General features: G+C 28.7%; 1 protein-coding gene across 2 annotated transcripts in view; it reads left to right on the top strand.

The window, feature by feature from the left end:
• Positions 1 to 3,758, top strand: part of LOC118072067 (probable G-protein coupled receptor B0563.6) — a 100,782-nt gene extending 97,024 nt beyond the window's left edge. For both annotated transcript variants that reach the window (XM_035091655.1, XM_035091656.1), the window contains 4 exons: positions 1,802 to 1,951; positions 2,378 to 2,628; positions 2,748 to 3,038; positions 3,429 to 3,758. In XM_035091655.1, the coding sequence (XP_034947546.1) occupies positions 1,802 to 1,951; positions 2,378 to 2,628; positions 2,748 to 3,038; positions 3,429 to 3,677 (941 nt within the window). In that variant the 3' untranslated portion in view covers positions 3,678 to 3,758. The remainder of the gene's footprint in view (positions 1 to 1,801; positions 1,952 to 2,377; positions 2,629 to 2,747; positions 3,039 to 3,428) is intronic.
• The last annotated feature ends 9,384 nt before the right edge of the window (positions 3,759 to 13,142 follow it).

The following is a 13,142-nucleotide window of genomic DNA, read 5'->3' as shown; positions in this document are numbered from 1 at the left end:
AAATTTAGACTAAATCAGAGGTGACACCTGATAGTAATTGTACCCTACACTATAGATATAATCTTGTTGAGTTATATAGCTTTGCAAATATCCATAAATTGCTAGAAATTTCACAGAGGTTCTTATCGACAGTCATAACTCTGTTTAAAATGATAATTTAGCTCTAAAAGCCATTGACGCAGCTTCCAGTAGGTCATTTGTGAGAGATTTAATCAAGAAAACTCGTTTTCTTTGATAACACCGTCATTTATTCTGCAGATCTTTCTTATTAGCATGGTCTATTATAATTTATTATGTCTACAGTGGTGTATAATGTACACGAAAGTACGATTTGATGACTATTAATAATCACCATGCCTGAGAGTTGTGCTATACTTGATATGATCAACGATTAAATCTTTAATGTTTAAGTATCTTTTATGTGGAAGGTTTGAACTAAGAATAACTAAAAAAAAAAGCTCTTTTTATATTCACGATTGTATCATTAAATTATTTATACAAACTTTTTTTCTCTCCTATAACTTATTTTATTAACTGCTTTTTATATTCATAACAATTAAATGATTGCATATTTTTCGTCGATAATTCAGGTGATTTTTATTTTATTTTCTAAAGAGATTTTCGTCTTTTCGCTTGCACATGAAAAACATTTAGTATACCTCAAAGTACTTCAACTCCACATATCGTTTCTATGATAATCCAACTTTATCCTTTAGAAATCTAGGAATAAGGCGTCACAATGGTATTCTCCTTTCTTTTCATGTCTCTTATCCATTGTCCACGATTTACGCCAGTATATTTTGTGACATTCAGTGGATGAGAACAAAAATCCTAAAATAGCTCGTATAATTTTTTTTTCTTTGTATTTACGCGTATTTCTATTTTTCGTTCAATAAAATGAGTATTGTTCTCGTGTTATAAAAATGGATCACGGTCAATTGGAACTTTTTATTATATTTTTAGAAAGAAAGGGAAAATTATATATATATATTTTCATTAAATATTGTTTCATTAGAAAATAATATCCGACAATGAACAAAAATTTATAGTTATAAGAACAATACCGTACCTTTTAGGTCAACTATCTTATTAGATAGCTGTAGGGATTATCAAGATAATTTGATTGACGATATCTGAAATAGTTGCTTTGAAAAAATACTTTTTGTAAGAAATTTGACTAACAAATTATACCATTCTGGCTGCAATGAATAGTATTTTTATCCAATTTTGTTATAAATATTTATTAATCAATTAATAATAAAATTATTTACTAATTAAATATTAATCACTAGATAGAAAAAAAGTCGTTGATTCTTTTTTGTGTAAAATGACATTTTGAATCATTTTTATTTAAAACTTTTTTTCCTGTTTATTATAAATTCAAAGACATTTCGATGGGGATGTTTTTTTATTATTTATCCCCCCCCCCTTTATAGATAGCAAAAATTCTAATTATCATTCTTAAATTCCCTAGAAAAATTGCTACACTTATAAATTTTTTACAGTGTGTTATAATTATTAATCAATAAATGATTTTTTTTCAAAATAATTTTATAAAAATTTTCCTTATTATTATTCTCTTATGTTATGTAATGCAATAAATAAAAATGTAAATATATGATAAAATAAGTTGATAATGATTAAACAGCCATAAATCGTAGTAGAAATAATATTATGAAAGTTTTATAATGTGCGAAGTAGCATCATATTTTTGTACTTACGAGATATGAAACACGTGAAATATATAACGTTGGTGATTATATATATAATATTTCATTCAAATTTTATTGCTATCTCGCAGGATACTCAGCAGCTGCATTGCTGGCAATAGTTTTCTGCATCCCTTTTGCCTTACGGGTGCTTATTCACAAGGAGACAGGAAGATGGAATAATTGGCCCCAAGCATTCTACCATGCACACTTGGAACTTTTTCTGGGCAACGGATGTTTAGGTAAAAAAAACAACAATACTTACAAAAAAAAAAGAATCAATCTTTATTTAAAAAATAAAATACCTTTTCTTCCAATATTATTTAATTTATAACAAAAAAATAAAAATTATTTCATCAATTTATTCAACTCCAAAATATTGAAATTCTGCAATGAATTTTTTAAATATTCTATCATAATTAAAATTGAATAATTAATAAAGTTAATGTATCAATTCTGGAATTAAATTATCTCAAATTAAATTTATATTCAAGCTTAATAATTAAATAAATATTTGATTGAATGAAAAAAAGGTCAATTGTTTTTTTATTTGCTATTAAATGGAAAGTAAATAATTAAATAACGTGAGAGAAGATGTAATAAAAATACAAATGTTAATATAATTGCAGTAATTTTATTGTTAACGAAATTCATCTATTATTTCAAAGGGGTAGGAGTTATGATGCTGTTGGCATTGACCGTAGAGCGTTACGTAAGCGTGTGTCATCCAGGACAGCATACACGTCCACTATGTGGACCACCTCATCTCACAGTCAGTTTGATACCCTTGGCAACCTTTCTCGTTTATCTGCCGAGTGTGTTTCGAGGTGAAATAACGACCTGTCTGCTGTCACCTGGTGGTCCTCTCATCTACCAAAAGCGTGATAACTTGTCCTTTCTGCATTCACTATTTTATCAAGTAAGTAAGTTTGTAAAATTTTAACAACAACAGAATTAATTGTTTCACATAGAATAGGTCCTTTCCTTTTTGTCTGATTAACTATAAAATAGAAAATTAATTAGCTATTGTTTTTGTAGATCTACAAAGTTGTATTAGAGGTTGTATTCAAAGTTGCACCAACAATACTACTTGCTGGATTCAACTTGCGAATAATGATTGTATATAGAAGATCATGTGAGAGAAGACGAAGAATGACATTGTCAAGAACAGTAAGCAATGGTGATGAAGATCCAAGAACATTTGCAGAAGAACGCAGACTTGTTTTATTGCTTGGAAGTACCAGCATTCTTTTCTTAGTTTGTGTCAGTCCAATGGTCATTTTAAATGTAACTTTGAGTGAAAGTAACTTGAGTCTTTATCCGTATCAAGTAAGTAAAAAGTTATTTTTATGAGTTTCAGTAGTGCTGCTTTATTGCAACTGTATACCAGTAGGGATCCAACTTAGCTTGATCAAACTAGGGTTTCTCTATGCTAGATATTGATTAAAATATTTCTGTAAGAATAACTATTCAATCTTCCATAAATAAAATTGAAGGAAAAGGTATCTCTACTTGAAATAATTAAATACATTTATTTATTTTTACTGTTTATAAGAAAAATTCAGAGTAAATAGTCTAAATTATATGATTGGAAGTTTTATTAATATTTATGGAAGGTTTGAAAAGATAAAAAGATATCTACTTCTTTGTGTTGAATATTTCTTCTTTAATGTGAATAAATAATACTACTAAAAGCCCATTAAACTTTTTACCTTTCAGGTGTTTCGTGCTCTTGCCAATTTACTGGAGATAATAAATTACTCGATAACATTTTATATTTACTGCCTCTTCTCTGAAGACTTTCGAAACACCCTTATTCGTACTCTCCAGTGGCCATGGGGTAAAGCCGCACGAGAAAACCGAAGAGTACCAATGAAAAGATCACCAATTCCGCGACCAACAACAACCACAACTCCACCAACTACTGCCGTTGCAACACCCGGACACGTAGCACGAGCTAGTGTCTAGTGATTTGCTAAATAAAAAGCTTTAAAGTAAAGAAATAATGGACTAAAATTGCCATTAAAGTGTATCAAATTGACTTATAAAAATCGCTATTTAGATAACGTACCTGTTTTATTTGTACGTAAATAAATTATACTCAAGACAAAGAAGCAAATATTTATACTTCATTCATTAAATAAGTGACATCAAGAAGTTCTGGTTTTCAGTCAAATGTTTTTCATAATTGATATATTATTGTTTAAAAAAAGAAACATTTTTTACCATCCATGAATATTTTATAACTTTTAGAAAAGTTAGGTATTGTTTTATTTCAACTAATTTTATTTAAAATTATTTTTATAAAAGAAATTTAACAATGTATATCTGCGTAGAATATCACAATATGCATCATACATATTTATGTGAGCATTTGATTGAGTTTTCTAACTGTAGGACAATAGAAAATTTCATGATAAAGCCTAAAAGTGGGTACTTTGTCAGTGGTTGGACAAAGGATACCCGCATTGAGTTTCATATTCCACTTCGCACTTTGCACGAGTTAAGTCATCGTAACCAAGGTAAGGAGAAGAGTAGGTTAGACTAAGGTTTAGCTATCTCTATATGCTTGGGTAATGGAACTTGGACACTAGTGGACTTTAATTAATCATTCGTTAGCAAAGTGCTTAAACTAAGTAACCATGTAGAGAGCAAGACTATATCATGCCCCGAAGACTATTCATCGTTCCATCTTTGCTCATATTCAGTGTTAAGTTTTTGACCATCAGTTCAAATTTTAAACAGCAATTACGTATTAAGGGAGCAATTTAGAGGAAGGAAATTTTACTGTTCTTTTTTTTTCTTTTGGTTGCTAACTGGTGCTATCAAATGAGTTTATTCAGGGCATGTTTCATCAACTTCAATCAACTTAATTGAAGGATAAACATATTTGGATGCTAAAAGTAGACTTGTTACAACGATCTCCAAGTCATTTTGTACATCAGAAAAAATATTAGATAAAAAAATGAAATAATTCCTACCAACAATATTTTCAATTCAAGTTTTAATCTTTAATAAAGTTAAATAGCTGGTCCAATCAAACTCGAGTCTTTTATTTCTTGGGACAGTTGACTATTAATACTTTATATAAGTAAATTTATGAATTATCTTTGATCTAATAGTAATTAATAAAGTTATCAAACAGACATTTTCATCGATTCATTCCTTGGAAAGAAGCCAAAATGTGGTTAATATCAGTCATAAGTCAATAAGCATATGTTTTTACATTTAAAAAATTTTCTATTCATCTTCCCAAGTTACTCAGTAATATTTGCCAATATATTCTCATTATTAAATTATATCTTTTCCATTACAAATAAATTTAAATTGGAAAAAAACAAAAAAATTCTAATACTTTTTTTTCTTTAATTTCAGATACTGATGTCAGATTGTGTATGGTGTTATGAATGTATTGAATAAGTTAACTATCAAAATGAAATGTAAATTTTGTGACAGGTGTTACCAACGTCTACCAAAAAAATTTATTAAACCATAGTCGTTGGCATGGAATTATTTTTTCTTCTTTAAATCTGACGTTTAATCATGAAATAGTGTAGTGACGAAACAGTTGGTAGTAAGAGACTTGATGTAATAACGCAGCGAGGAAGAGAATAAAAAAAAGTGATAAGAAGTGAATGAGTTGTACCGTCACTTCTAAGTCTGGTCAACGGATGTAGGAAGTTTCGGGAGGTCGAGGTTGAGGGGTGTAATAGGAAGCGCACGATGAGTGGGCGTTGGTGGGTCGATACAGGGTGGATTTGCCAGCATCTGCAGGGAGACCCCTCGAGGGAATGAGGACGCCCGTTCAACTCTTTTATGTTGGCCCTTCATATCATCCCTCTGCAATTACATCTGTATTGCGTTTAACGACACACTTTCGATGTCATGGCCATTCGTTGATGCTTTTTATTTCGAAATTTCACCCTCTTCATTTTTATTGTTTACAATTTTCAATCTTGGAATTCTTCAGTCAATTGCTACAGATTTTTAATTGGTCGTTTGTACACTGAGATGGAAATTCACTTGAAATTTGAAGATTTCACTAATTAATTGCATTCTTCAATACGTGGAATCAGCTAGGAGTTATCAAGAATAAATGATTGATATGAGTTTTCAAGCAGAATCTATTAAATTTTCAGATTTTTTTATTTACAAACCAAATGTTGTTAATAACAACCAGTAAATTCTTGTTTATTTTAATTAAAAAATATATTTACATAATTTTTCAGTTGAATGGGTGTATCTTGAAGGAAATTCAGGGAACATTTTCCAGGAAGAAAATTAGAAATAATTCAGGAATATATTTAGCGTTATTTTTGTACCATGGAGTTTTGTTTTTTTTTAACAAAAAATCTTTAGTGTTAACGAAAAACAATGAGATACTATTTTACTTCTTTTTTACAGTGACTTTGTAGGACATAAATGTAAATTAGAAGCTGAAAAAACATCTTGAAGTACAGCACTTGGAGTTGGAAAATGTTTCTTCAGGATTTTTATATAAACAATTCTATTGAACTTTTTAGTCATTTGAATTTCAATTATCTTAACCCATTTCGAAATGTAATACTGAATGATATTCCTTCAAAATAATTCACCATATCAAATGAATAAATAAAATTGACTGTTCATGGTTGGACCATTATCAGAAGTTATACCAGCAACTATGAGGAAACCATCAAAAACCCTAGAATGAAGATCAAGTGAGTCATGAAAATAATATAATTAAGTGATTAAATTCCATTGGATGAAATATTAATATGGGTAGGAATACGATTTCCAACTCATGAAAAAGAGAAATGCTTTTTATCAAAAAGATTGCTTCAAGAGAAATATGAGACCACAATACTGGAATAACTATGAAAGCTTTATGACCCTGATCCTTCATTTTATATTTTTTCCTTCTACTCTATTATATCCTTAGTTTTATCAGTATAATTGGATCGTGAAAACGAACAAGTTAAAAAAAACTATTGTCAAAGTACCATGCACGTTCTTCAATTCCTTCAACTTTTTCAAGATTCACCAGTCTATTTTCTCCATCAATGACGTTTAACAAATATTTCAGCAAGCTTAATGCGAATTATAAACTTCGCCTCCATCATTATCTGAAATGAAGCGTAATAATAACATGGTTAGTTAAAAAGAAATAAATAAATATTTTATGCAATAAATAATAAATAAATCAGAGCTTTCAAGATGGATATATATGAGGGTGATAGAGTATGACAGCAATCAAATAACCGGATGTAAATTTTCTTGCGTGCTTACAGAGGGTTGTTAGCTACTTGTACGAGTGCGATGTCGTGTCCTCTAGCAGCAGCTATTTTTCGAAAATGTTTCCGGTCACGTTTCTTGTGGCTGCATCCTACACGAAAGAGTTTATTGCCATGCCTGCTAGTGACAAGAATGCAAATGGTTTTCACTGAGTACATTAGAAAAATATCAATTTATAAATGAATAAAGAGGAAAAAAAAAAAAATTATTTTCAACTAATCAATAACAATCATCTATCAGACTCTATTTCAAGAATTCTATTTATATTTCAATGAAATGCTAATTTTAAAATGAGGAAGAATCTTTTGAGTTGTTTTTATTTATTATAAATAAACAAAGTAAATAATGTTGGAAAACCTAATGATTTACCAATATTAACAATAGAATTATTAAAACAAAACTATTATTAATACAAAAAGAATTTACTGACAATTAAAATAAAATTATTAAACTTTCTAATTCTTACTAAAATTTTCTAAATTTCTAACTTTATGACTTTTTCAAAGAAATGCAATAAAACTACAATCACTGACTTAACGCCCAAATTTCCCAACTTTCCACGTTGGAACCTTTGCCCTACCATCCACCATAGTACCTAATGCACACCATGCACTGATATAAATACGATCATCATTCTTCACTAGTTAGATCAGTTACAATTCTTCCTTCGACAAGTCTATACTAAATCTCTGTTAAAAATTATCTTCCTTTAAACCTATATCCAATATTAAATAACGAATAATATTAGTTAGAATACAATTGTTTTGTAAATTGAAAATTACTTAAATAAATCTCGTTGGAATACAACAATAATAAAAAAAAAGATTGGGAGGACAATTAAAAATGATTTTAATTGATTCAATGATCATTGTTATGAGGATATTTAAGGAATATTAATAAAATATTGTTATAAATAATTTGATGTGATTAAATAATTGTCTATTTTTTATAATAATTTGTTATAAACAAAAAAATTACAGATCTCAATAAATGGGAAGTTCTTTGTCAAGTAAAGCCAGATCCATTTTTCGATAGAAGTTGTTGTTGATAAATAAGGAATGAATTTGAAAAAGACTTGGTGTATCAAACGAACAAATAAAGATAGTAGCTCACAAAAAGAATAATAAGGTAATGGAGAATTTTTGACACATAAAAATGTGTAGGCGGATATATATAATATATTTTATATGTTGTAGTTTTATTAATGTCATAAATATAACGGAAAATTGTGAGTGCATGGCGCCACAGTGTCTCATATTCTTTCCTGCTGCTCTTACACCCTTTGATCATTTATTTTTCGTCCTTTTTTAAATAATACCCACCAACAAGCTCTTGTTATCAGGTCACCAATAACGACAGTTGGGTTTCATCAGAAGCAATTTACGTGGCAATTAGTTCACTCATTTAGTAGATAGTGTCATCGGAATCGGAAGTTGAAATCATCTAACAATGTATGAAGGTATTTGAATGTCGTCATTTCGAGAGATGAAATCTGTTCTCATTAATATTTTGTAACGATTTGGATTTTTTTTCTTTTTTTCTTTTTTTTTTGTTACACTCAACATTTTCAATCAGTACTTTCAATCAGCAGTAAAAAGTACATTTCTTTGGCTACGGTACATCAATAAATTGTCATGCTTGTATACATTTCACTCAAATATTTATATCTACGTAAATTTGAGATACGTTTTTTTATCTTATCTTATCTCATAAATTATTCGGAAGGATATTGTGAATATAATAAAATGATACAATTTTATCACATTAAAGATACGGAAAATTATTGTTATCATGAAATTATTGAATATTTATTATGATTTCTTAGGAAAAAAAAAATATATTTTAAAGTTTTGTACAGAATAATTGATTAGATTTTTCATCAATTTGACAATGATCTTTAATAAAAAAATTTATCCAAAGCTATTGTTATATCAATTAAAATAAAATATGGATTCAAAAATTTATTATCAATCATTGAATTTATTTTAAGAAATATTTTGTACTGTATTTAATTAATTAATATTATGTTTAAGAATGCTATAGATGAAATCCACTATCCAACCTATTTCACTAGGTGTAGGCTAAAAGGAAGTCATCTTTTTGATGTCTTTTTAATAATTAGTATCATTCTAAAAACAAAAGGCTATATTATAACCTGATTATTAACATTTATTACAAGCTAGATATATCACCTTTTTTAACAAAGTCCAAATTACAGGAAAATAAGATCCACTGGAAAGAGATATGAAAAATTGCTGATTAATTTTTGGTGGTCTATGAAACATGAAATGTAAATGAACAAACTGGCAAGTTGAGAATTCAATACTCCAACAATTAATTAAATCTGAAACAATCCTTTATTGGATCAATTCATAACCAACAATTTATTACAGATTGATTCCCCTAAGAGTTCTTTCCTTTTGTTTCAATTCAATAAGTCTTTTCTCGTTTAGAATCACCAAAACAATATCATGCTCCATTGTGAATTGTTTTTCAATTTTGAAGTAAATGAAAGGACTGTTTATTGCTAGTTTGATTTAGAGAATGATAGAAACAGGTCATAGCATTGAAGATGATTGATAAATATGACCAGCAGATACCATATCATACCAATACCTGTATTATTGATCAATGTTAATTTTAGGGACCCTGTAATATCTCAGTTATTGATAAATATTACTTTCCAAAGCCATACAATACCCGCATTGTTGATAAATATCACCTGTCCTAGTGTTCATACACATTAAGATGAATTTGATGATAGCAAACAATCACATGTGGTTCAAAGTTATACCAAAATGCATAAACGTGCTTCAAATGTTGCTAGACATTAAGCTCTTGGTTGATGATAAATCTGGCAAGAAACTTGACAGGAAGAGAAGATGAAGAACGATTTTAGAGATATATAAGTTTCTTTATGGATCAAAAATTTAATTAATGAAGTAACGAACCAAGTGAGTGTGTCAAGACTTTGCAAATAAATCAGGAGAGTAATAGTTGGAGCAAGTTACTTCAATATCGCTCGAAATGGTAATTAAATTACCTACAATACGTTTCTGGTTGATCAGAGATAAGCTGAAATATCTAATAAGCGTGTTAACCTTGTTGTTCTCTTATAATTCTATCTGAAGGTTACATGATTGTAATCACTCAATTACCTAGGTCAATAGTTAGAATAGATCTGATTGTATAGAATTGTACATTCATGGGTTTAAGATAGTTCTGACTGGAGGCAGTCATACGATCAGAGGTAGGATCTGATCATGCATGTCATCATATTGATTTTAGCTTGAGCTAAGATATTTTCAAATGCAATTTTAGGAACCAAGAACACTCCATTTTTAACTTGAAGGTTTAGGAAATAATCTTATCTACTGGAAAAAGCTTCGTGGAGTTTTCTTCCATGAAATTCTTCCAAGAGGATTTTTTCAGTGTATTTAAAATCTCTATTTCAAAAATTCCATGCCCTTTTCAAGAATGCAGAATGAATATAAATATATGAAGTAGTTTTGTGGAAGTTTAAGCACTCAACATCTTTGTAAAAAAGAATTTTGTGAATCTTTTTTGCTGTTCAATAAATAACAATGTTTAATATTAATTCTAGAAATTTATTGACGTTTAAGTCATGTTAGATGTTTGAATAATACGATATTATGTAAATGACAGAGTTTTGATTACCTTTAGGTGGATTATAATCCTACAAGGGATCAAATCCTTTGCGTGTAACTAATTAATATAGTCAAACTTAAATATAGTCATGAGCTGTGATGACGTGTCAACTCAAATGGTAAAAGTTTTTTGAAAATATGTCCACTTCATTGCCAACTTTTCTGTATTTTTAGTCATCTAGTGCTTCCAGTATGAAATTTTATCATCCTGATACATTCAATGTATTTCATTCTAAAAATAACATTTCATCAATAAAGAAAAGGCATAAATAAATAAAAAAATAAATAAATAAATAAAATTGTTATTTATAAAAAAAAGATAAAACATTTTTATCAAAATGTGAAAATTGAATTTAATTGATTTCCTTTTAAATTTAAATTCTTGTTTACAATGGACTCAATATTTTTTATAATACGATGTTTCAATAAAGGCTTTTAAGGTCCTCAATGCTTATTAATATCAATAACATATTTCATTGAAGTAAAAATTGATTGAAAAATATTATGAGTTATCAATTTTGGAACCCCGTTCTTTAATGTGATTTTCCTAGGGATGAATAAAAAATAAATGAACTTTAGACTTGAAAATTACGTCGTAAAAATGTTTAGAGTTGTCTTAGGAAATAAGTATAACAACATATTGTAAATGTACAAGTGTAAAGGCAACTTAAAGTAGGAGTTATAATGCATTTGTGCTATTTTATATCTATTATGACATATCTAGGACACTTTCGATCGTTTATTTTTAACGACTCTTTCTCTCTTCTTTGTTTAGTTCTAACGACACTTGTTAAAATAACCCTTAACACAACAATATGTACTCTCACATAGTTATTGGGATTATATTAGAAAGATTTTAAAAGATACGGTTCTAAGATAAGTAAGACGCTTATATGATACCAGTTATCAACACACTCATTAATGTCCCACAACAAGAAGATATCAGTAAAATCACAGATGATAATGACTCTAAAATCCACCCTCGAATTACTATTTCGACGACACGGAGCTTAAGGAGTGAATCTCGACCATGTTAAATCGAGTGCGGGTCGATCGAAGCGACCTTGGACAATTTCATCTGTTTATTCAAGGACCATTGCCGTTGAATTCAGAGAAATAAATATTTTAATTCTAAAAGCTTTTTTTTATTCGATTGAGAGTACAAAGAAGTGTGTACAAGACGGATTAAAAGAAATATAGAAGAGGAGAAAAAAGGGGAAAAAAGAATTGATTTTTACCTTTTTTATGATTCTGTGAATTTTAAATTCATTTTCTATACAAATACATGGAGTAAATTTTGCCGTAAAATAATTCCTAAATCGGGTAAAAAAATTTACCCTGCAGTAGATTGATGGTGGAACACGATGATCGTGGGTACAGAGTAATTTTTTACTCCAAAGTGATTTTTACCCTGCATAAGGGGTAAAACTACGACATGTCAGGGGTAAATATTATTACACAGAAGTAAAACTGCCATTTTGTCTCAAAGTAAATTTATTTGTAGGGTAAATTTCATACCATATTTCGGGGTAATTTTTACTTGAAAATTTTCTTCGTGTAATTGATAACATTTTTTTACCCATACACAAAAAGAATGCGAAATTAAAGTGTATATAATTATCTAGACCAAAGAATTATTTAATAATAAATTATAACAACAAAACGATTTTTGTTTGAAGAAGTTTATCGAATAAATTCTTGATTTGTTTTAAAAGAAAAGTTCACTCTTAAACTTCTTAAGAATTCCAAGATTGACTATCTCCATTTAAATATTATTAATAAATAATATTTTTTTTATTATATTTAATAAAATCATCAATTATTAGGAATGCAATAAAAAAAAACGCAAATTACGAGAATTCAGTACCACTAACGGCAACTGCACTATAAAAAACATAATTATGATTATTTAACGTGAAGAAAATTAAATATTGTCAGCACATCAAATTAGATTGAACAAAGATACGTAACGAGTAACTGGCGTGCAACTAATTGGAAAAATTTCTACCATAGTTTATGTTATACATTACATATAATTGAACACATTATTCACAAAAAAACAATTTTTACTCCTTCACAAACTGAATTTGCTAATTTTATAAATACACTTGCAAAAGAAATAAATAAAATATAAGATAATTGATACACTTATGACAATGGTGTTAATCTACCAGCTATATTAAAGCAATTAAACTAATATCATCACAAGAAGAAGATTATCATAAAGTTAATCAATCATATTAAACACATTTACAGACACCTAAATGTTATGTGTTAAATTTTCATTAGTTCGTATTTGTCTGACCACATCGGTTAAGTAGTTATATTAAAATATGTCTTTCATGTGGGGTTGCATGAAATGTGAAAGCGCGTGCGCTTCTCTCCACAAGACTCTCTCTTACTCACTCGTTTTGTTCGTAAAGCTCTTTCTCTTCAACTACCATCCGAATGCTCACTCGATTTCGCATACATACAGCCAGTCTGACGCCGG

This window comes from Chelonus insularis, unplaced genomic scaffold, assembly GCF_013357705.1.
Source record: "Chelonus insularis isolate UGA/USDA-ARS -01 unplaced genomic scaffold, ASM1335770v1 contig_88_pilon, whole genome shotgun sequence".
Classification (NCBI taxonomy): domain Eukaryota; kingdom Metazoa; phylum Arthropoda; class Insecta; order Hymenoptera; family Braconidae; genus Chelonus; species Chelonus insularis.
The sequence above is the reverse complement of the archived record's forward strand: the minus strand, read 5'-3'. Positions and strand labels throughout refer to the sequence as shown.